Genomic DNA, 25,344 nt, shown 5'->3' with positions numbered 1-25,344 from the left:
CACTATTTCATATGATTATTATAAAATATTCACCAAATCAGAAACTGGACCCAGCCTGTCCTCTTGCAGATTTGTGCTTAAGCAGTAGGACATAAAGTGATATTTACTTCTGTATGCTCTCTGTCTCTGGCCTGATGCTTATTTAATTCTTCCATGAGAAAAGCCAAGGAGCTTAAGGAAGAAAAGCTGGGAGCAGCTTGCTCTAAAAAGTCATTTGTAGGAGGGAGGTAAGGGTTGAGATCTTTTCAGGTACAGTAGAGAGTTGAATCAACATCTTCAAAAATTTAGGGAAGCTAGTGTGTCCACTGAGATAGTGAACAAATACCTATCTACTGCACGCTGTCAGAGAGGAACTAGAGTTGTTTCATTCAGTGCAGAGACTCTGGGTTTGGAATCCAAACCGGAAGGTACCTCCCCAATAACCAGAGAAAGGTGTCTAAACCCAGACTGTTTAGATGTCACTCTGTCTTCAGCATTTGTTATAGGCAGGTTCAAAAGGCATTCACTTGGTGTGTTATGGTACTGAGGTGCCCAGTTCTACCCATATTTTCTAGTGGACTTAAGACTATGGCATCAGCAAGACATCTCACCTTCTTCCTAGACTTAGCTCCAACATCCATCTCCTGAACCCAGACATCTGCTGGAACTCCACACTGAAGTGCCCTTTTCATCATCTTCACAAGAGAATTATTACAAGGGATTTATCAAATGGTGGCTTCTTCTACCTGCCTGACATGAATTGTCTCAAAGCATTTCTATGGCAGTCACTCAGAAATTGCCAACCGGAGTGCTGTACTCCTACTAGAAGTCACCTTCAGTGCTTAATCCCCTCTGCTGCCATTATGATGTGTCCTAGTGGTTGCTGAGAATACAGAATAAAACATACTGAGATAGAATATTCACCTTCACTGGATGTATTCTCTTGCAGGAGAAGAGCTAGTGCTGCATGGGAATACAGAAGAACTAAAGCTGATCTGTGGTATCTTCCAATATCTCATGCTAAATCCATACAACCCTCGGGAAGATATCCTTTGTTTATTCCTAAGTCTTTTCACAACACAAGAGGGGGAACAAGACACCCTGCCTATAGTCAGGATTACCCAACTTCTGGCAGATGAGATAAATTGCGATAGTCAAAGACAATCTTTTCATCTACATCAAACTTTATTGAGCTTTTCCTGTTTGGACAAGAATTTTCTTGGTAGGGGTCTTCTTCAAATAGGCACTGTGGTTTTTTAATTTATTTGTCTGTTGAGATTAGAGGAATAAAGCTCTGAAAGTGCAAAGAATTTTGCAACCATTTAATAGGTAACAGTTGCACCTTTATAATACAAAGGAGAATGTTATGATTTCAAATGATGACATTTCCTATTTTCTCCCTTTTTAGTTTACATTTTAAAAAGAAGATTAAACACCTTTATTAAGCATACATTTAGTTTTCAAAGTCAAACACTTAGAATGCAGAAAATTAATTAAAAGGGTTGCCTATCCATCTTTAATTTGTCTTCTCTCTGAATAGACATAAAAATGTGGCTCTTAATTATAAGATCAAACACTAGTGCCTTTTTTTTCCAAAGGATCCCTGTCTCATTCAGTGCATGGAATGGAATATACTTCGGGACTGAATGAGTTTTGCCATAAACGAAGCTGATTTCTATAGGTCTCCTGTTTCATTTACTGCCAGTGATGAAGGTTATGTATTGAATTGGGCAGGGGGCTGTTCAAAAACAGCAGAATGGTCTCATATTTTGGCAATTGAATACTGCCCTGAAGAATTAGGCTTTTTCCTGCCTTTTGTCACAAGTTCCTCCGTGATATGAAAAGACCACATAAATGAGGTTTTCCATGGGTGGCCACTAATTGGTGTGTTCTCATTTTCTGGGTTCTCAGTTTGAGACACCTGGGGTCTGACTTGCAGAAGTGCAGAGCTGTTATTGTACGGAGGTTTGCTGTCAACACACACAGAGCTGGGGAAATACTAATCCAAGGCGTCACAAATTAGGGACCCAAAATTCATCGTTGCTCTGGCCATTTTGACCTTAGCTGCTTTTTGTTTGATTTTAGTGTGTGCAAAATAGAGATAACAACCCTACCTATCTCCGTGGCTCCATGGCTACCTATCCATTAAGGCTCATGAAGCAATGAGATATTCTGGCAAAATAGCACCACAGAAAAAGACCATGAGGAAATCAGTATTCAGTGATGGGTTTGAGTGGTGTGTGGCAAATAAGGCACTTTGGTGTGCTTGAAATTAGGATAACAGGAAAATACTGAATTGCTACCCACTCTGTGAGCTCGTCTGTCCTTTGTAGTCGCTGACGTGGGGGGGACACTTTCAAGGAAAAAAGATACAATAAAGGCTATTGAAAGGCATCTGTGCAAGGAAGTCAAAGTGGGGTTTCAGAGGTAATCTCCATTTTACGTTTTCCTCTTCCGCTTTTAACGTGTGCCCAGAAATATGCTTGTAAGGCAGGCTTTTTATGTAATACATGAGTCACGTTACTTTTGACTTGTGCCTGTGAATGATGGGTTGCAAAATAATTGGGAAAAAATGGGCCAAAGGTGTTATCACTGAAACTAGTACTACACTTTTCATTGATGCTGGAGGATGTCAGCTTAGATCCTTAACAAACCAATCCTGGAACACTCTTGTTATTATTCCATTTGTATGTGAGGAAACTGAGGCACAGAAGAAAGTGGAATAATCTGCTGCAGTAATTCTGTCTGTTTTCTCTGTAGACAACCAACAGATTTTAAACTAGCATTCACATTCCTTGTGAATGAATTAATGTAGAAAGGACAGAAGAAAGGTTTGTTCCTCCCTTCTTCCCCTCCCTTCTCCTCACCTGGAATAAGTAGTTTGATTAATGAAAATAATTTGTTTGCTTTATTTGCCAGTTGTTTTTTATTTGTGTCTGTGGGACATGTATCTGCCTGTGGGACTCTGTGGGAGGATCTCGTAAGGAAGAACTGACCATGAAGTAGTGGAAGCAAGCAGGTCTGTGCTATCCTAGGTCTTGTATTCTGAGCTTGTGCTGTGCTCATGAAGTTCAGGCTCTTGGTTGCTGCCCTGGAGGATCTCCAGGTGGGGAGGGTGTGCTTGCAACAGGGTCTGGATCATAAGCTCCACAGGAGGATGGGCTTAAGAAAGAGATCAGAGCCTTCAAACTGCGCTTAACAGGGAGCCTAAGAAGAGGCAAGAACCTTGGTGGTACACTGTCATACACTTTTATCGATGAGACCCTTCTCCGTACTCTGAATATGCTGTTGCTATTGTGGACACCATGAATATTTGCATTGCCTTTCTTAAATCTCTGGTGTATAAGATGGGAGACAATTTTCTGGTCAGGCACAGGTGGGGAATTTTTCCTGCCGTGGTTACATGTGCTGGCTGTTGCTGAGCTGTTGTGTTGCCTCCTAAGTGTCTATGTCCATGAATTATCCCCAGAAGAAAATTTACTTCTCCAAGAGGTGCACAAAGCAGCCTAACATGCTCAAGGGAGAGTTTTTCTTAGGAGAGACTGAAATGGAAATACAGAAGTCCCAGTACAAAAATTCATTAATCTTGTGGGGGGGGGGAAAAGCAACTCTTGGGCGCTGTGTAAGCATGGAAGAAGAGTAGTGACTATGTCTGTTGTCCTGAAATGTGCCAGCATGGCATTACACTGTAAACACACCAAATCTAATCCCTGGTCATGGTTTGAAGCCTATGCCTTATGAGGACACCTTGTCTTTTATTTGAGGACCTTCTGCTGAGATTTCCTCTGTGGTAGCTTAAGAGACTGTCCTCCTGCTCCTCTGGAGTTAAACCTCTGTCTGCCAGGACTGGTGCAAAGCTGATAGTCAGGACAGAGTGATCAGAAGAGAGATTTCATGCAGGCAGTGTTGGTGGCCAAAAGAGACGTTCTTGTTGGCAGGTCTGGAGGAAGGACACTGTCCCTCTGCCACTTCACAATGGAAGTGGAGAGGCTGTCAGTGTAGGGAAGAAAGCGACCTTGTTGCCAAATGAAAATGTGGTTGTCTCTCTGGGCCAAACCTGATGCATGTTTTCCAGGAAGGCAGTGGAAATGTAGATCTTCTGTTAGCTTTTGTGAGATGGTGGGGATTTTATGGTCCCTGCTACTCCCAAAGCAGATGGGATTTTGGTCTAACTTTGCAGCAACCCTTGTGGAAATATGCACTGCCTCAGCACAGGAATGGAGGGGGTGGCAGAAAACGCACCGGACTAGGTCAGGAGATAATTTTAGTGGAAATATCTGTGACCATGGGGCTTCACTGGCTTCTTATCCCTCTAGAAGGAGAAGAACTGACCACAGCAGATAATACTGTACCTTGTATTACAACTTCCACCTGCTCTGGAACTTCATGAAGGGGCTTTACCAAACTAAGGTCAGCCTTCCGATCTCACAAAGTGCAGTAAGGGCCCCATTGGCAGGGCTTGCTTGCTTCTCTTCTGTGGTTTTGACCTGTCCCTGCAGAGGGCAAAATGTGCTTCTTGTTGCTCTGCTTTGCTAAATCCATCCAGTTCCATCTTTCACGTACGATTCATTTTCTCTCAGCTTCACACAGTATGGTATCATCGATGCTGATATCCCCAACCTGGAATTTTTCAATTTGTCTTGGGTACTTGCCTCTAAGCTCTTCTTGCTGTCAGGTGCAGCAGACAGCAGAGGATGCCGAGTACCTCTAAGGGGTACCATACAAAGCAATTCTGCTGTTTGGAAATCCATCTGTGAAAGCTGAGCAGCACAGAAATGCCTGGAGAAGTTAATCAGAATTGGAAATAGGCACAGTTTTTAAAGAAAACACAAGCTTCAAGTACTGTGATGTAAGCAGGAGGTCATTTTACTGCCAGTGGCAGTGAAATAGTGCTCAGTTATACAGAGCATGGAAAGTGCTAAACAGGATTTCTGCCATTCCTTTGCTCCACTTTTATCAACGCCCTGTGCTTCTGCCCTGCAGCAGCCCTGCTATTCCAGCTCTGATATTCCAGGGTAGCTCTGGAGCTGACAACAACTAGGCAAGGGTATAGCTGATCCTTTGAACAAAGTAATTCTCTGTTCAGTAGCTTTTTTGTACATATTAAATGATTAAATCTTCAGGGGGCTTTTCCCTGATGCACTAATTGTGCATTCATTAAATTTCCAGATAAGATGTACTTTCTATTAATTTATTTTTTGCTAAGAAAAGCCCTTCATTTTCCACTGATAATCCTGCCTCACCTAATTCAAGGATGGACAACCTGTGGCTTTGGACCCAGAGGTAGATACTGAGCGATTGACATATAACTCCCACAATGGAATCACAGAATCATTTAGGTTGCAAAAGACCTTTAGGATCATGAATCCAGCCTTTGTCCAATCAGCACCTTGTCAACTAAACCATGGCACTGAGTGCCACATCCAGTCATTTCTTGAACACCTCCAGGGGTGGTGACTCCACCACCTTTCTGGACACCCCATTTCAATGCGTGGCATCCCCTTCTGTGAAAAAATTCCTCCTCACGTCAAACCTGAACCTCCCCTGGCGCAGCTTGGGGTTATGGATATATATTGTATTACTGCCAGCACACTGCTGATGTTAGGACTGCTTTTTTATCAGTATCTCCATATAGGAAGAAGTTCCCAGGGTCTTCTGAGGCCACTAGCTTCCTACAAGCACTGGGACTCAGCTGGGCACCCAGCCTTATCCCATCCCACACTGGATGCTGGCACCCTGGGGAGCCATTGCTTGTTTCTGCCTGGGAGCTGCTTGTTGAAAAAGCCCTCACCTTGCCTAAGGTACTGGATAGGAGGTTGACACCTCTTGGAAATTGAAAGTTGTTTTGGGTTTTTTGTAAGATACTGATGAAGCCAAGAGGTTTGAGCTCCCATGATGTAGTTAATTACATTTTAAAAAGTGAAATTTGGGTAAGAGTTGCATTATCCCACATTATTGGGAGTGGAAATAGACTTCAGCAGCAATACGAGCTAATATATGTGTGATAAAGACCACAGAGAAACTGTGTTAGAAGAAAGTTATTAAAGATGCTAAAGCAAGTATAAAAAAAATAAACCAACACTGGAAATGTAGTTGCCTGTGCAACCTCAGTATGGTCTCCTCTTGTGAATGCATTTCAGTACACTTCTAATAACAGGAACACATTTTTCTTTTCAGGGATTCTGACTGCATTCGGGTCACAGAATGGAGAGTGCTCACTTAATGAGCAGTTATTCAATATTTTGAATTCTCATAATAAGTCAGTGTGTGATCCCACATAATATTCAAACCTTGTTCTGAAATCAGAAATACTAATTTTCTCCTGAGCTGTCTTGTGATTCTGAGCACATCCCTAACATCATTTAGTAAATCTTTGCAACACCCATGTGAGATAACTGAGTATTTTTTCTCCATTTTTTCAGGTGGACAGCTGAGGCACAAAGAGTTTGGTCAGCAGGATACCCTAGTTTTATGTCCTGAATTTCAGAAACAGGGCCTGACCTTTATTCATAGTTTTTGTTTTCAATTGCACATCTCTGAAAGCATCTCCCATTACTGTCAGCTGCAGCTCTGAGTGCTCAGCACTGCTCCAAATCAGACTCAAGGTGTTTGAAGTCAGCTACTCAGAGATGCAGAACTTGTCAATAGGAATGACCCCATGATAAGCATGGGCCAAGATAACCGAGGAATCAGCAGCAAAGGTGGGGCAGGGGTGTAGGACAGCCATCTGTCAGCTGCCCCTGGGATCCTCTGTTCTCCTTTGCCAAACTTTTCCCTCCTGCATTTTAACTTTCCGACTTCCAAGTGCAAAAACTAGGACCAAGATTTTAGTGTAATCCCTTTATACCCCAGAGTTTCCTAAGCTCCAAATATCCAGATTTCCTACTAACGCTTTAAGTCTTCTTTAAGCTACTTTGTTTTACTTTGCAATCTCGCAGCAGATATTTACAAGCCTTTTTCCAAACAGTGGAAGGGTGGTATTAGGTAATTTACAGAAGTGTCCTAACAAATAAGATTTATATAGGCAGGAGCCTAGTAGGATTTTCAGAGACCCTTGGTGTCTAATTTGCACTGGTTTCAATAGGATTAAGGCAATGAGGTATTTGTTAAGATCCCAGCATTCCTTCCTTAAAACCTGGCCCTTTAATTCTTCTTTCAGCCAAGTTTATAGGGAACTGCTAGAGCTAAAGCATAGAAATGTATACTAAAATGTTAATAATTCATGGTAAAGTTCTGTGAGAGTACAATCTGTAAAGCAGGCGTCTTGGGGGAACGTGTTATATTTTCTTCAGGCTTCAAAATAATTGCTTCTGCAACCAAAGGAAATTACATGTAGGAAGTTTTTTCTCTGCTTTGCACTGAAATCAAAGTCTTAGTCACCTGAAAGCCCCAATAGGTGCAATTCTACATGAGTGTCCTCAGATATTCTAAGAATCAGGCAGATTCCAAAACCTTGGTGTCTGGTTTGAGAGAGTACAGAAAGTGATTGTACATTCATAACGCATTCTTTCTGGAAAGGATCAAATGAGTCTCATTGAATTTAATCTGTTTGAAAGTATTCTCTATCTAGGGTTCATTTCTGATTTAATTTCAGAAGGATTTAGTGAATTCATTATGCAAACTGACAGGCAGTGTATTTGTTGCAATTTGCTCACTTACTCCACTATGTTTATCCATATGTGTGTGTTTGTGACATGCAGTTTGTGATAGTTGTACAACGTGATTTCCCCTCTCTGACTGGGAAGGAAGGGGAAAAAAGAGTTCCCCCCCCAAAAAAAAACCAAAACCAAAACCCACCACACTCCTGGGCTAAAATATTAGATAGATAATCATTCACTGTAATGCAATTTGCATGATTTGTGCCTATTTTCCTGACTGAGGGACCAGTTAATCTGAACAGTATAGTACAATAAATGACATGGCCTGGCCACATAATGTAGACATTTGCCTACCATAATCTGGGTTGTTTGAGCAGACCTACGATTTGCTTGACTCCAAAGGTGTGCCTTATGAAGGACTTGGTATTTTTATTGTTAACAGGTCAGTAAATTGATCTGGCAAGAACCAACCTTGTCCTGTGATTTCCTGAAGAAACAGAATTATGTCTTTCTACCAAGAAATAGCACTATATTTTAGGTGGTGCTAGGAGAAAACAAGCTGGCTGCTGTAGTATCTGAATTGTTTTTCTCTGTAAACCAGTGTGCTCCCTATGCCCTTTCAACACACTCTCATTGTCTTGTCTGCCATTGCTTGTTTCATTGCTTCCTTTCCCACACCACAAGGGAGATCCATCCATAGGATGTAGAAATAATAATGGTTGTCAGCATTATAAATCCTTATGCGTTTCGGTTTTCCTTACAGTGGGCACCTCTTCCTTCATCTGGAAGGAAGGACGATAGGAGTCCTGATGGAAACTCTTGGAAACCACCAAAGAGGGTTTGACATTCTTCCACTCCTTCTTACTTTTCCTGGCTGCTCCAGCTGCTTGACATCCTCAGAAAACTCATAAATGTGCTGAATAGCATTAGAGGGGAGCTGACAGGAAATGGAGCAGTCAGACTCAGGACAGTGTTTACCAACCTGTGTGGATTGCTAACTATCTATAGGACATGGCCATTCAGAAGTTCCTTTAAGCTATTTTTTTCCTTTCTTTTTCCCCAAATCCTTAGCTATTTTCAGCTCCACCTATTTTAATGGCTGTAGCTTTTCCTCCTGCCTTTGGGAGTCTGATCCACACATTGATTTATTTTGAGCTATATTGCTAATTACTATTTTTGTAAGTATAGTGTTTCATTATTCATTAAAGCTGGGGAGACATTTTAGTAATTTCTCCGTAGAACAAATGTAATTTAGTAATCAAGTAAGATATCTGGTTAGGGCTTAAGAGGGTTAGGAGGAGTGATCTGACAAAGAAGGATGGTATGACAAGTGAGAGCTATTGATATGTGGAGGGGTGTTACTAAGAAAGCAGAAACAAACTAAAGCATAGACAAGATACAGGGGGCTGGCTGAAACTCTGGGAGCAATTCTTTATTTCACCAAAGGAATAAACTGCCACAGGAACCCAGAAAGCCATTTTTGGAGCAAATGTCCAAATACTGGTCAAAACCACTCCTGCAGGGTGGATGAACAGAATCAGCCCTGCTGCACTGTACAAGGAGGGTCTAGAGGACCCTGGAGATTTTCAGTTATGTCCTCTTTAGTGTGTGACAAAGCTGCTCAGTGTGAACTGGCCCTTACTAAGAGAAGAGGAAACACTGCCCATTTTCTGGTATTAGATCATCTGTGCAAACTTATCAGTGCTTTCTGTCTGGTTTTGCATGGGTTCCTGAGGGAAGAAGGTTCCTATTCCAGAAACCCATACATCCTTCTCAGGAAGAAAACTGTATTTCCATATCAAACCTGCAGCAGAGTAGAGAGAAGTGGAAGTAGCTCTGTGCACTCTGCCTTCCCAGCCATCCTAGGAGTCCTTACCAGGGTCCCTTTTCCCTCAGCTTCTCTGCCAGGGGGTCACTAAGTAAAGTCCCCCACAGGCTGGGCTTCAGGGGTGTCTGGATGTAGAGTACAGTTCTGCTACAGATGTACCAGATGCAGAGTCATCCAAACTGTGTGCCTGGGGAAGAGACGTTACAATATGCAGTGCTTTGAGGCTACTGACACGCTTCTTGATTGAAGAATGGAAAAAACCTAGAAGACCTGATGACCAACATATTAAATACCTATTGAAGCCCTATTTTAATAACAACTTTAAAATGGGAAGCCCAGGGGGTGAAAGAATTGAAATAAATAACAGTTGTCCTGCAGCAGGAAGATCAGGAGAAGATCTGGATGACTATTTGAATGTGGCTGTGATATACTAGCCCTTGTAAGTGGTGGATCCAAAGACTTGTGGCTTTTTCCCTCGCACATCTATTCAGCATGTTCCCTTTGGCTGGGGGTCTTTATAGCACTAAAGTAGCAGGATCCACAAAGGGTTTTTTGCAGCAGGCACTGCAGGCTTGCCTCCCCCTTCCCCCTTTTCAATAGGGTTGAATACAGTAAAGGAGCAAAGTAGGAAATAAAATGGCTCAAAGCCACATGTGCATTTCCCATAGCTCAGTGCCAGGGTCTAGAAAAAGTGACTAAGCCCTGGGGCTACTGAGTCTCATGTTCAGGATCTTCCCAGTCAAAACCATGCCTGTACTCTGGTGACAATCTTACCTGAAGAGGGGAGAGGGGTGCCACTCAGGAGTGACAGTTGCAATCACAGGCCTGATTCATCAGTTTTACAGACCTTGGGAAGCACTGGAGTTACACAAACTGGGCAGCCAAGCCCAGATTGTTGGGTGAAAGAAGCTGTGTCATACACGTCCCCTCTGGAGACTTTTTCAGGTTCTGGCAGACACTTAAGCCCCCTTTCAGGATGTTCTCATCCTCCACTGACAGGAGGAAGTAGGTAAGATAACTTAAATATTAAATATTGCACAATACTTTACTGAGTTACACACCGTGCATTTGAGGTTCTTGCAGCACTACAAATACTAATTTAATTATGTTCAGAGTCCTTCTGGAACTTAACAATGTTTCCAGTGGAGCAGCAGACCACAGAGGTCTTGTAAAAATTATCCCTAATAAAATGTCATTGGAATCAATGAAATGAAACTCCACTTTCATCATCTGACATTGCTTTTGGCACTGGACTTCAAATAAGATTTTCGTACAACCATTTGTTAATAAGTTGTACAAACTTTGGGATAGAAGGAATAGAAAAAGATGGTCTGGGTCTTCTCACTCTTTTCTGTAAGTCAGCAGTGTACAAGAGCTCTTAGTGGGACCAGTGACCTGTCTCCTGTATTTGGTATCTAAAGAGTAACTCTTCCTGTTCTCACCTGTACTGGTGCCTAAGCAGGGAGGAGATACTGATCTCTCTCCTTCTTTCTCTGTTTGTACTGTAAACACATATGAGAAATGAAAACTAAATGTAGACCAAGAATAATTTCGCATAAGGTTTTCTATAAGGTCCCTGACATCCAAGGCATGGAGTTGCTGTGAAGAATTCAGATAAGAGGAGTCCATGTCTTACCTACTGCTTGTGTTGAATTCATACACAGGCTGTCACGACAGTCCTATCAGACACCTTGTAGAAGATCTGTGGGGCAAATGTCAACACCAGTGGTACAACTGAAGTAAAGGTGGGTGGAGACAATGGCCAGGGCAAGCCAGAGGATGCAATCTCTGGGTCAGTCAAGCCCCAACGGGCATGAAGATCCACAACACAAATTAATAAACTGAGCATCCATGAAGATCAGATCCATCACTCAACACCCTCATTCTCTGCCTTCCAGAACACCCTGTCCTAGTGAAGTTGAGGCTGATGTTAACAGGGTCAGGAATCCCATGAAGGGATACCCCAGTAGGGCTAATCCTGACTGGTAAGGAGAGGCCATGCCAGTGAGACCTGTTGAATCCATCAGAACCAGAAGCTGAGAAAAAGCCAGCTGCCCCAGTGAGAAGATAGAGTCTATACCAGTAGGTAGAAGCCTTTGCAATGGATTGCTGTGGTAATGGGGATACAATATCATGGTGGACACTGAGTTCAGCTCTGCAGTGGGGTTGTGGGATTGGTCTATTTGGAACAAAAGCTGAAGAGGCTATGAGAGAGGATGTCTTAGGCAGAGCTGTTTTAAAGGCAGTTTATCAAATTGCATAGATCTGCAACTCTGATTTTTTGGGTTTTGCTAAGAGCAGCTCTGATGACTTGAAAGATTGTATGGTGCTCCTCAGGGAATGGGGAAGCTGTTGGCTAAATGTGCTGCTTGAGTCTAGGCTCTTGTTCAAGACTTGAAAAACAAAAGGCAAAGGTCTGACCAGGAGGTTAACAGAACAGTAAGAAGGGCAATACTTACTTTACTGGCCTTGCAAGATCCCAGTCAAGAATCCCGGTTGCTGCCTTCTTCAGCTCACCCTATAATTTCAGCTGGGATATACACCTTTGTCCCTCCTGAAGTTTAATTGCTGTGTGTGACTGAAGGCACAGGTGGCAGCCACAGGGTTTCACCCCAGCCATAGCTGCAGTTCAGGAGGAGAAACACCTTTTCTTCTTTGTGAAGGTGCTAGGTATAAAGCAGTGGTGGTGGCACAAAGGGCCAGTCCTGCCTGACTAACCTAGAGGTTTTCTCTGAGGGAGTGACTACACCAATGAATAGGGGAAGGGCTCCAGATGTCACCATCTGGACTTCTGCAAGGCCTTCAACATGATTCCCAATGACATCCTTCTCTCTAAACTGGGGAGAGAGATTTGATGGGAGGACTCTTTGGTGGGTGAGGAATTGGTTGGACAGTTGCCTCCAGAGGGTAGCGGTCAACAACGTGGAGTCCCTGTAGACACTGATGACAAGTGGTGACCTTTAGGGGTCCATATGGGGACCAGTGCTATTTAATGTCTTCCTCAGTGACATAGACAGTGCACCATCAGCATGTTTGCAGATCGACAGGCCTGAAGGATGGGATGCCTTGTGTTCCTATGGAGGAAGCAGGACATAAGCTGCTGCTTCCTGTGGAAGTCATTCTGGAAACCCTGCATAAGCCTGGACTCTGGGGAATCTCAGCAGCTGTCTGCCCAAGATCTCAGGGGAGCAAGCCTGAGCAGTAAATTAGCCTCTGTGCCCTGGGTGCAGCTAGATCAGAAGCAAATGTGTCCAGCTTTCATGGGGGCAGGCACTCTGAGCCACTAGAGGCTAATAACAATTCCCTGAAAAATTCTGTGGAGTCCAAAACTAAGCAAGCGAGGAGAAAAAAAAGAAAGTGAGAGACAAAAGGTAGGAACGGAGAGACATTGGTAATTCTGTGTTTCATTACCTGCTCATGGTCAGCAGACCATGGATTCAGAGTCTGAAGGTGCTACTTCAAAATAATCCACAGAGCAGCAACCATCCTTGCCCAATCTGCCCCAAACACAACCAAGCAAACCACACAGTTGGAGCTTAAAAAGATAAAATTTCTCTTTAGTCCAGTGGCATGCAAGCTTGCATTTCTATCTAAGCACATCTGCATCAAAAATCGGCTGTTCTTTGAATGGACTTTTCTAATCAAAGCATAGTTCAAGGGAAATTTTTCACCTGATTCTTTTGCTGAATTTCTTCAGTGTGGGCTGTTTTGGGAATACATTTACACAGTCAGCTTGGATGCCTTCCTGCTTCCTTTCTAGGCTTTGATCCCTTGATCTGAACGCCTGCTGACTGGTTCCTTCTGGAGTGACACAAGTATTTCCCTCCAGAAAGGAGACTAGACACAACTGACAGTACAGTATGCACCGGCATCCAACCTCAAGCAAGAACATAGATGCTGATTGTGCCAAACACTCAAGACCTTCGACACAGTCCCCACAGATCTTGTGCCGTGGAGTGCCCTCATGCACTTAGGCCACACCCCAGGGTATACACACACCCTTGGCATGAACTATAGAAGCGCCACCTTAGCAAGTTCCACCCCATTCCTGTCTCTGAGACTCTGGGTGCTTTAAATTGAAAGATGAGTGAGTGCAGCCTGTGCCCCACAATCACCAAAGTGCTCCACAGAGCCCAGAACAGACCCAAGGCAAGTGTTTTTCCCTGTGAGCTTCTCTGCTCCGGAGATCATGAACACCATCCTGAACATCATCCACTTTCATCCCCTTCAGGGGCAAGGCTCTACTGTCTTTCACCCAGCCTGCAAAGGCAACGTAAGCAGTACTGAGTGCCTTTTTCCATCTAACTTCTGGAGCTGTTGGAGCTTCAGGGTGGTAGAGGATTGACCACCAGCTTGAGAGAAACAAGGTGACAAACAGAAGGGAAGTCACAGAACAGGAGGGGAGAGTATGGATTTATTAAGAAGGCTCACTAGAAATATCTAAATAGGTCTAGCTTAGATTATCTTCTACCTCTCTTTTCAGTCACTGTACACGAGTGAATAACACCCAACCATCTGCCTGTTATTTTCTTATTTTAATCTAGGCACCAGAAAATAGAGGGGAAGTTTCCTACATATGAGAGAATCTTGTAGAGGAAAGGGTGGCAACTCCATTGTTAGAGGATTTGAAACTGGAGAGCTGAAACCCTGCTAGTTACACCCTGGGGAACAATCCTGCTTAGGCCTTCAGAGGGATGAATTAACCTTTTCTTTCTCAAGGGTGTTTTACCCACCATCACCGAAGTCATCCTGGGAAAATAAAGGAACTCTATTTGTTTCCTCACCTTGAAGACAGGTTGTGCTGACAGGTGCCATCCTCTAGCCAGGTGTCTTCACACCATTTAACTGGGTTAAAAAAAGCTGTTCTATGTGCTAAATTGCTTCCTCACTTCACAAGGCGTGAAAGCCTTTTCTCCCTTTCACGTGTCCGTGCTCCACTCCTTCTGGGGAGACAGCTGGCCTTTTTTTTTAATACATTCTGCTCCTTAAATGCCATCTCTGAGACAAATCAGGTCATGTGGAGCCAGGCCCATGAAAAACACTGAGGACTCAATCCTGGGAAATCACTGGGAGCTTAAATTTCTGTGAGTCTAGGCCCAAGTGACCTTGAGTAACATCAGTATGAACATACATTGAGTTCTAGTCGAGAACAGAGCATGGGCTGAGAGGCATCTTAACCCCACAAATAGCACAGGTGTTTGGGTGATTCAGCACTAGTTCACCTAAACAGCTGAAGGAAAAGTTTCCACACATACTTTAGCACAGGTGTCATGAGACAGGAATGACTTTTGGCCTTTGTTCTTTGCATGGAGAACACAGTTGTTGGGGTTTTTTTGTTGTTTTTTTCCCTAATATAATAATAATAATTATAATAATAATAATAATCAGGTATCATATTTCCCTTGGGTGAAATGGGTGAAGTGGGTTATTGATCCATAGTGGTTCTATGGATGTCCAGGCTCTGGACAGTATTGATACTTTGTCTGGTGAAAGGTGTGCGAGTCCTAAATCTCGGCTTCCAGCACGCAGATTTCAGAATACTGGGAGATGGCCATGTGTATTGAAGGGCTCTGGGATTTGGTGTCACGTTTAAGAGGAGCTCCTAACTAGGGATAGAAAGGAGCAGGGTACCAGGGTGACGGCTGAGCTCATAGCATGGCTATAGCATACAGCAGCCTGATCCTAGGATGAACATTAAGGTGGGTGATACATGCCATATATTGGAGGGCAGAGAAACACCAGGAAAAGGAGAGCTAGAGAGAGAGGCAGAGGAAGCTGTGTAATATTCAAACACCTTTCAGTGAAACAGTAAGTTCTTTCTTGGTCTCTCCATCCCAGCATTCAAAATACAAAACTATGTGATTACTTTTCCAAGGAGAGGCAATGAGGTGCGCCATGAGAGACAAGTGAACTAACAGCAAGCAAGGACCAAAGCACTCAGTCCTCTCCTTTCTTTGCCAATATGTGGCTGAAAACATGTGAAATATCTAGAAAACACCTAGTTTCTCCATTTCTCCTTTCCTGAAATACCAGCGTAGGAGACATTTAAAAGGGTCTAGAGGTTGTACTAATACTTCCTTAATTCTTTGCCATAATTTGACCCCTCTGTAAGCTGTGAGTTTGAAGATGGAAGTTGCAAAAGTGGCCAGAGATTAGAAATCTTCTTGTCATGGCTCCAGGAAATTTCTACATTCCTAGTACCTAAGAGCTAACCTCTGCCCCATCTGTGTCTTAATTTCTTGTCTCCTGCTCTCTCAGCTACGTGATAGCAGGGAAAGTCTCACTTACAGGAACAGTCTGCCTGGGAAGGGATGTCCTAGAAACCTGGAGGTGTGGCAGACAAGCAGATGGGGATGGTGAGAGGATCATCCCTCTAGGACTAGAAAGATGCTGTGGGCTGTGTAGATAGAGACATAAAAGTGTGTTTCATAAAGGCAAAGCTTTACACACTGGCTTCCTTGGGTATGTGAGGACGGTCTAAATAAAAAAATGGACTTGTTTGACTATGTTGTGTTATATGTCCATTTAGCTCTGCATCCACCTGCCTCAGTTATGTCCTGCCATTACAGCATCCATGATTTGTTTAACACTAAATGAAACAGAGCACATTTGCTCTGTGTAAAATGACAATACATTGCATGTAACCTAACAGTATCGTGAATATGTCAGTATTAGGTATTAGTATGAGTTTGCTTTACACATAAATGTGTAAATGAAGGGGAGGGAGCAATGGAATACTAATATCTGAAACCAGTCCCTACCAGACCTGATGCCTGGCTGGGAGCTCTAGATTCCATGCAAACACTAGTAATAATAGCCACTTTATTCTAGCCACAATACTACAGCCAAGATGTCATGAATGCTTGGGAGATAGATAAGACAGACAGATTTCTTGTTTTCCACTGAGATGGTTTTGAATGCATCCTGGCAGGGCTGACTCACCCTTTTAGCTTTCCAAGGAAGACAAATTGCTTTCCAGGAGCTTCTGCTGTATACAGGTTATTCTTGAGTGCTTCCTTAATTAAGGTTTATCTGCTGTGCACATAATCCACAGGTGAAAAGCCCTTGGGGCTTTTTTTTTTGTGTGAACAGAAGTTTTCCCCTGAACAACTTGTTTCTCACCCAACCCATTGTTATACAACATGTACCACATACTTTATGGATACCATGTCCTACCCCAGAAGTACCTGCAGGCCAGTAGCCTGAAAAAAAAGTGCTTTCAAATGCCTGGGATGCTTTACTGGGGAAGGACTGAATAGAAACAGGATTCCTGAGGGCCACAGTTGGCAAAGACAAACTATTAGTACATTTCTTTCATCCACAATCTTGAACTCCACCTCTGCCCCAGTCTCATGTTTCTTATCTTTTGTATCTGAAATTATGCTGAAAGCACCCTACTGGAAATACATTTTGCAGTTGCACAATTTGGGATCTGGCAAGGACTCAAATGGATGTCACCCCAGCTGGGAGAAGAAGACAATGATGTCACTGGAATAAGGGAGCCTTTTAGCTTTGCCATGCTGTAGGTGCAGGTGAGAGGTTTTGGTCTGACCTCCCTGGAGAGATGTGCTCTCCCATCCCCTGCCAGGCTGACTGGCAGTCACAGCTCTCTGTGAGGGCTTCTGTCAAAATAGCACAAGAGCTGACCCTGTGGCTCCCTGTGCCCTGGACTCTGGCTAGCAGAGGGAAGGAGATAAACCTTTACAGGGCTGCATAGCTCAGGTAACAGGACAGCTCCTCTGGAGTCGGAGAGCCGGGCGTGCAGCAGTCCACGACCTGTAATAGCCGTCTTGGTTGGTGTAGGAGGTATGTGGGATGAAAGAGCAACAAGGCCAGTGGCAAGAAAGGTCTCCCTTCAGTCAATGTTTTTCATCTTGTCCAGGGATTAACAATTTTGTCACATTCACTAATGGTTTTGCAGGAATCAGGCATGGGGACTGGACCCTTAGGGCCTTGTAGTTATGTCTAAATTGTCCTTCCAGTCTCCCAGTCTTGCTGCTTCTCCTTGGGGAGAAGGAGTCAAAGCTACAGCATCTAAGTGTAATACAGTGCTGTTACCAGTCTATCTTCATGTTGCTGTGGCTACAGTGTAAATGCTGGCATACCCAAGATCTCCTTAAACCAGATAGTTCAGGTATTAGCAGTTAGGTTGCCACAGCAACACAGTACTTACTGCAAGCTGCAAAACTTGTCTAAGGAACAGGATGGATGAGCCTGTGTGGAGCTCTGCACTACCCTGGCAAGTTAAACATACTTCCAATTTATTTCCACCTCCTTGTGCTGAAGTAGGCTGAAAAGCTTCCCCCAGATGCTGAAAAACAGTGTTGAGTTAGCTGTGCAAGACACACATGAGTGGTGGCAGCCTGCTGGTGCCTACATTGTCTTTACACATAACCATCACCTGCTCTCTGACAAGCTGAGACAAACATGAAAGCCCATTTTCCATCCTGCGTCATTTAATGCACTTGGGGAAGTGTAGACATAATGCTCAGCTGTGCCCCTGTGATTGGTGCAGCAACCATTTTGTCCCTGGGCAAAAAAATTGGAGCACAAAAATTCCTTCTGCAGAATTCTGTGTATTAATGCCATTTACATATTCATTCACAGCCTTTCTCACTCCCTACATAAGCACCCTGGCACTTAGTGTTCCTCCCATCTCACTTCCTGCTGTACACGGACCCATCCACATCCCTGCACAGATGTGTGGGGTGGCTCTTCTCCTTGATGGTTTGGGGCTGCTCACTCCTTGGCCACCATACCCACTTAAAGAATGATGGGCACCAGTGCTAGGGTGAGGGATCACTGGGGACCCAGTGGGACATAGTGGGTACCACCCATGGCATGGCAGTGGACACGTGACTGGTTCCCTGGCCAAGCATCGCTTCCACAGGTGTGCTCGACCCACTCTTGTGCTGTGGAAATGATCATTTCCAGTCTCCCACATTCCCAGGGAGTGTGGCTGCTGTGGCCACTCTTCTTTCCCCCTCTCCACAGGCACGATGTTTCCGGTGGCGTATCTGCATGTTGCAGTGGCTTCTTCTCCCTTCTTTCTGCCACACTTTTACTGAATGTCCCCTCTCTCTGCTCTTCTGGTCAGAAGCCTTTCCCCAGATGGCACATCGCAGTTTCAATGGCCAAAGGAGTGGTTCTCTCTTCCTACCCAGGAGTAAATGCTTCTATCTTTCCCAGTCAGCTTGTTTCCTTTGTTTTGTGACCTGAGCCAGTGATGGAAACCAGGTGCAGACAGCAAAGAGACCAGTGGCTCTGCTTCCAAGTAGGTCTTTTGAATGCTTCCCAATGGGACTATTAATAGAACAGTGTCCTTTCATCAATATGCAGCTGAGCTGTTACTTGCCCAAGGGCTGCTAAATTATTGGGGTGAAGTGTGATCTGTCCTGTAGATGCAGTGAAGGTTTATAAGCTGAACATTATCTCTCTGCAGCAGACCAGCGTGAGGCACAGGCTCTGTTTTGGTCCCATTTAAGACATTAATTCACAATTTAAGTCTAAAAAACATGGGGAATGCCTGTTCTTTGTTATAAGGCTGAATTCCCCCCAATAGTCAGAGAAATAATAGTAGTCTGCTGAAATTGGAAAGAGTGATATTAATCTGCCTATTAATCCTTCAGTGAAACCATGAGTGGAGAGCAAAGGCAAAGCGCTCGGAGCGCTGGCAGGCAGGGCGTTCGTGCGGAGTACATCCTGTGAATATCTGTGTGCGTCTGACAGCACGGAACTGCAGTGGGGCGGGCAGCAATCCTATTCTCTGTTGGCAATCCCGAGCCAAAAAGCCATAAAAGACAAAGCACTTGGTGTCATTAGAGTCACACACCTGTGAAACAAGGTGTCATTAAAAAGAAACACCATCTTGAAGGCAGAGGTGGATTTGGAAGGACTGTGAAAATCCCCCTCGGGAGAGTGTTTTGAAAATGAGTGGGGGAAAAAATTGGTGTATTTCAAAATGAATGGGAAAATAAATCTTGGGAATAGAGACAACCCAGCTGGTGCAAGCCTTTCTACACAGCCAAGATGCTCTCAGCATTGCTGACAGAGATGATGAGGTGCTTTAAATTCCTTTTACAAACCTCTGGCTGGAGGTTTGGCTGGAGACCTATGTCTGTCCAGCACTGGGATGAAATTAGGGCCACCTGGCTCCAAACCCACACCAAATGGAAAGGCTGTTTTGAAACTTGTCACTGGTTAGCAGGAGGGGAAGGTGGGACATTCTCAATAAAATTAAAGCTTCTGCTACACCTGAGGAAATCTTAACTTACCTCCCTCTTTTCTCCTCTGCCCTCCTCCCTTGCTCTTCTTCAAAGGTTGAAAAAAATGAGGACGGAGACCAAAAGATTGAGCAAGATGGCATCAAACCAGAAGATAAAGCTCATAAGGCAGCCACCAAAATCCAGGCCAGCTTCCGCGGACACATAACAAGGAAAAAGCTCAAGGGGGAGAAGAAGGGAGATGCCCCAGCATCTGAGACTGATGCTGCCGACAAGAAGGAGGAAGGCCCTGCTGGCGGAGCGGCCGAGAACAAAGAAAGCGAGGCTCCTGCTGCCACAGAAGCAGCCGCCGCTGACAGTGCCCAGCAGGAGGAGGGCAGCAAAGACAGCAGCGCGCCAGCAGAGGAGAAAAAAGGAGACGGAGCCGCTGACACGGGCTCAGAGCAGCCAGCCCCACAGGCTGCCACTCCTGCTGCCTCCTCAGAGGAAAAGCCCGCTGCTGCCGCTGCCCCCGAAAGGGAAAGTGCCACTAAAGCTTCCACTGATAACTCGCCGTCCTTGAAGGCTGACGAAGCCCAAGACAAAGAGGAGCCTAAACAAGCCGACGTGCCTGCTGCTGACACCACTGCCACCACCACCCCTGCCGCAGAGGATGCTACTGCCAAGGCAACAGCGCAACCCCAAATGGAGACAGTGGAGAGCAGCCAAACCGAAGAGAAGACAGGTGAGTGAATGCCTCACTAGGGAATGGGCCTCTCCAGAAATGGACACCTCCCCTGGGCCCCTGGGAGCAAGAGCTGGTGTGGGGATTAGATCAAGAGTTAACAAGGGAATCCCCTTGCTAGCTTTTAGGGGTGGGGGAGATTTATTTCATGCTTAACACCCTCTTTCCTGCTTCGAATCAGCTTTTCGAAATACTGCAGCTCCTGCTGAGGTTCCTGTTCCTCTAGATGGAGGTGCCATCAGCCCTTTTGACCATGGTGGCAGGAGAGTGTCTGCCAGCTGGGAGGCTTGAAGGGAGAGCTCTCCAAGATCTGCATGTGCTAAAGATAGTGATGAACCTTCTCAGTCACACTAGCACAGACAGCTCCAGTGGAGCAACTTGAGCAGCTCACTGGAGGCTTCCAAATTTAGCTGAAAATCTTACAAGACAAAAGCTCTCTCATACTGCAGGAGACCTTGCTGATGGGATGGTCATGGAGTCAAAAGGGTCTTTCTTCCATCTGCTTGTGTGTGGATGAGATTCTTAGTACAACCACATCCTAGTCAGGAACATCTTTTTATCAGCAGTGCTTATAGTTTCATCCACACCTATCCTTGTAGGGTCTCTGCTTGGAGTACCCCATGACAGCCAAGCTTGCATGAAGCTTTTAGATGTGTAAGCTGATTCAAATGTGGATAGTAAGAGAATCAGGTAGGGAAAGGAAAGATTAAGAGCCCTGACAGCTCAGTGAGTGAGGACAGAAGAGAGGGTTGAATACCAAAAGTCTCCCTAAGAGGTGTTTTCAATTCCTTGCTGTTGACCGAGTGCAAGTCTGCTTAACCAGTTCCCCTGAGAAGGGGTGAAGAGTCTTGAAAGGCAAAAGTGGAGATTTTTTGACAAACATATAATGTTTAAAAATCGTAAAGAAGAACTGATTTTAAATTGTGATACTGAGCTGAGTAGAAAATGCATCAAAGACATGAGGATATTTTTCTCTCTTGTTCTTTACCTTTCTTGTTTTATCAAAGAAATAGAACATAAACAAAAAAAAGGTAACATTGGAGGTAGACTCCAAATGAAATTCAATTAAGAGGCAGTACCAAGCAAAACTGGCCTCCACATTAATGAAATACTCGGTTGTACAGGGCATTCTGCATTCATTAGCTTGTTGGGGAAAAATGTTGCCTATCACCTTGATGCTCATAAACAGCCTGATGTAAATGTTAGAGAGCCTCAGCACCCAGTGTTGTACTTACTGATGTTCCTCCATAATTTCATTTGGTCCACTACTTCTCCTCCACAAATTGCAACTCCCACTCTTTAATTAGGCTTCCAAGCTTCATAGCTAACCTGGGCCTTCAGGCAACTCTATTCCTGCTCAACAAAGTGGACAGATAGGGAAGAACAGATATCCAAAAGGACAGATTAAATATTGGGAGAGGAACTCATGCAGGACATTTGTGATTTAAGGTTTAGGCAAGGAGAGCAGCCTTAAAGAGCGTGAGTCTAAACTGATTGTACTCAGCTACAAAGGGTTCCTGGTTTTACTTCTGCTTATTTAGAAGTTTCTAGAAATAAGCCTTGCAGTTGTATTGTCCATGTTTGCTTTTTGTTGTCCAGGTCTCCAGCCATTTGTTCTTACTTTATATGATGAGTTGAGTGGCAACATGAATGTCATGTGATTAGTGGGATATAATTTGCTATGTTGCATGCTGTACTTGTGTCGGTTTTATACTTAGGCAAAGGTATAAACATCAATGGCAAGAATAGGACAGGATGAATCAGTGTTTTGGGGTCCTCTGTACATAGGATAATGAATGCTAATTCCCTGTTATTTAAGACTTGGGGTGCCTTATTCCTAAAAGCAAGAATGATTCTGCTTTGAATTGACATTCCATTTTTATTCAGATTAATCTGCTGTAATGGATAGAGGTAGGGAATTCATAGTAGCAAGCTATTTGATTTTAATTTTCATTTCATTTTACCTGTTTTGAGTCGTCACTCATGAAAGAATGGTTTATTTCTATGCAATATTCCAAATAATTTTCAGGTATCTTCCCCAGGCTCTTGTTGGTTTTAACATCATTTGAAGTGGCCAACCATTCATGGCCACATCATTTGAAGTGGCCATTTAAAATGCACGATTTAATATGCATTTGCACATGATACTATTACTTATGTAAATATCTAACCAACAGAGGCAGCTGGAAAATCTGCAGTCAAATATATGTATTTAAAAATGAGTTTTCAGTGATCAAGTGTTCAAGACCAGTATGTGCATCCATTTATACTTATTCAGTATGCATGCAGTAACACTCAAGCTTACCAATGTTTGCAGAAAGCAAACATGGAAGGTGTGTGGCCAGAGTCAAGCTGATAGCCTCTTTAAAATATTAATGAATATAGATTTTTCTTGAATTCCAATTCCAGTATGATATCAGCCTTCCAGTCACAAACCTGAACAGCTGGCTAAGTGCCCCAGGAGTCATCCAAGAAAGAAATGCAAAAAAGATTAAAGAGGTCTCCTTGTCCATCTCTCTGAGGATTCCGGGCTGTGCTTTGCAATACACTCTATAGCACAATGTCCACAATAGTAGGAGGCTGCTTCCTTCTTAAAGAATATTCCTCTGAAGAGCATCTTCACATTACGAAAGTACCCACAGACAGGGAATATTTCCTGACAGAAAGCCTGTGTTTTCTTTTTGCCATCTTCATCCTATTACTCTCTCTTACATCTTTAAACCTCTCTGTCTCTCTTGGTACTTACTCTTTCCATAGACTTAAACACATTTGCCAGATCCCGACCTTTCTCCCAGTCATCCCCCAGCAAACACAGCACTGGTGGTTGCTGGCATGGCTGTGATGGTCATTCATGAAAGAGGGGACATCTGCCACTTCAGTTCTTCTCCAGCCCAGGGACAGATCCTCTTTCAGCTTCATCAGTCCCCTTGGCCTTCAAAGGTCACCTCTTAGCATTTCTGTGATCGAAGACCATCACAGTAGTGTGCAGTGTCAGGCTGCCAAAAATAAATCAAATTGGCTCCTGGCCAGTGTCATTGGTTGGCTGGTTGCCATGGCTTGCTTGGCTGCTACTACCCTGAGGCTTGCCGACCATGCTACTTTGGGGTGGTGATGTTCATCTGCCTTGAAATTTACTACAATGGCTGTATTGTGCTATCTGTGCATACCTTCCCTGGTGCAAGCACAAGCAAAAGGCAGGGGCATTTAATTTATACCCAGGAGAGATTTTTGCCTTTATCTATGGGCAGGACAGAAAAAGACAGGAAGTGGGGAAAGGAATAACTAACCAGATAAAGACAAGTGCACAGATTTTAATGTTTAATATTTCTGGAGTGCGGGAGAGACAGAGTGGTTCTCTGTACCAGTCAGTTGTTCCCCTGACAGCCCTCGCCACTCCTTGTTACTCAGTTCCACAAGCTCTATCTGTCTGTTGGTAATGGCTTAGGAAACAGCTTCAGACAACTGTCCTGCATCCAATAGCATCCAATTGGTCTGGAACCCCAAGCATTCCCAGTTGTACAGTAGGGCAGTTCTTAAGCAATTCTCTGTGTAGATGGAAAAAAGAGATGACTTCCAACCCGGATAAGGCATGAAATGAGTCAGTGGGCTTTGTTCAGTGGCAATGAAGGATTGATGTAAAAAGAACAATCTCTCAAACCTCTTCATGTATTTTGGTGGATGACAAGAATGCCAAGAAGTTGTCTTCTCATCTGAGCATCCTTGTCAAGACTCAAGTTTATAGGTTTTCTTCTTATGATCCAGCTTTTGCCTCTTTGGTGTTGGTATTATGCTTAGAGAGGCTCCCTTAGATGCCAACCTACTCAACAGGACAAAATTCAAAAGCGATTGGGGGGAATTTATACATCACATATGGATGAGGAAGTGAGACTCATTCTAATCTTGGCTTCATTGGCTTAAATCCAGAGAGTCTCCATGAAAGTTACTGGAAAGAGTCTGTTAATGCAGTTTTGAAATGAGATCAGCATCCAGCACAGCAGACTATGGAAGAAGATGGGCTATAATGTCTTCCCAGGGAGGAGAGGAGGTGAATGTCACACAGTGTTAGACTCCATTTGTACTTACACAAGTTTTCAAATCTCACCTCCAAATTTGGTTGGCTCTCACATCAAAGCACTCTCAGATTGTCAGGTAAGAATACAAAGCCCAGAATGTGAAAGAGTAAATTGTGCCTAAGGAAACAAATGGATCTTCTTTTGTTGGGAAATAGAGAATGCTTTTTCGTGCTTGATGAAATAGCTTTACAATGGAGCAGCTTCACAGCTGAAATGAAAAATCAGCCAGGTGATAAGTGCTTTGCATGTAAGCGGGTCAGCAGTTCCCCCAGGGCCCTGTATCCTGCAAGCAAGGAGCACTGGGAGGCAACATCTTCCCTTCCTCAGAGGGAGCAAGTCCCTGTGGAACCTTTTTCATGGTTTACAGTTGAATTAGTTCTTTGTTTTCAGTTCAGTCCCCATATTGATGAAAGGACAATACTTGCTGCACTTTGGGAGCACTGGCTATATAAAGATTTGGAAAGGGAGACTGTCTATTGTCTTGTACCAGCCAGAACATGCAGCCTGCACTATGCAAGAGGACTGCAGCTGTGTGACTTGGAATTGCAGTCTTGGCCCAGGAGTAGCTGGCATGAGGCAGAACAACCTCACTGCCATTCCTGTTTCAAGGGAGCTTATCTCTGCTGCTACACCTGGCAGCCAAGGAAAGCAATGCAAATACAGTAGTCTTCCCATGACTGCCCCAGAGGGAGCAACTCTAAGCATACATGACAGCATTTTCTTGTCTGTAGTACTGCTCCAGCAACAAAATAAAACTATAAATGCAGTTTAGGTTACCTGATGGATGCTGACGTATGAAGTATGTGTCTAGTCCTCAGTTGCTCTGAAATTTTTAATCTTTGTATTGTGTCTACATAAAACATCTAAACATGTAAACATCTCATAGGTATTTCATAGCTGGGTTTGCATTGGTGCAAAT

At 43.9% G+C, this 25,344-nt stretch overlaps 1 protein-coding gene across 1 annotated transcript in view; it reads left to right on the top strand.

Annotated features, from left to right (window-relative positions):
* The window catches only part of GAP43 (growth associated protein 43), a 58,287-nt gene that overhangs the window by 10,803 nt on the left and 22,140 nt on the right, over positions 1-25,344 (top strand). The window contains exon 2 of the mRNA XM_048294057.1: positions 19,725-20,352. Within this exon, the coding sequence (XP_048150014.1) occupies positions 19,725-20,352 (628 nt within the window). The remainder of the gene's footprint in view (positions 1-19,724; positions 20,353-25,344) is intronic.

Source organism: Corvus hawaiiensis, chromosome 2 (genome assembly GCF_020740725.1).
Source record: "Corvus hawaiiensis isolate bCorHaw1 chromosome 2, bCorHaw1.pri.cur, whole genome shotgun sequence".
Taxonomy (NCBI): Eukaryota; Metazoa; Chordata; class Aves; order Passeriformes; family Corvidae; genus Corvus; species Corvus hawaiiensis.
This window is presented reverse-complemented; position numbering and strand designations above follow the sequence as displayed.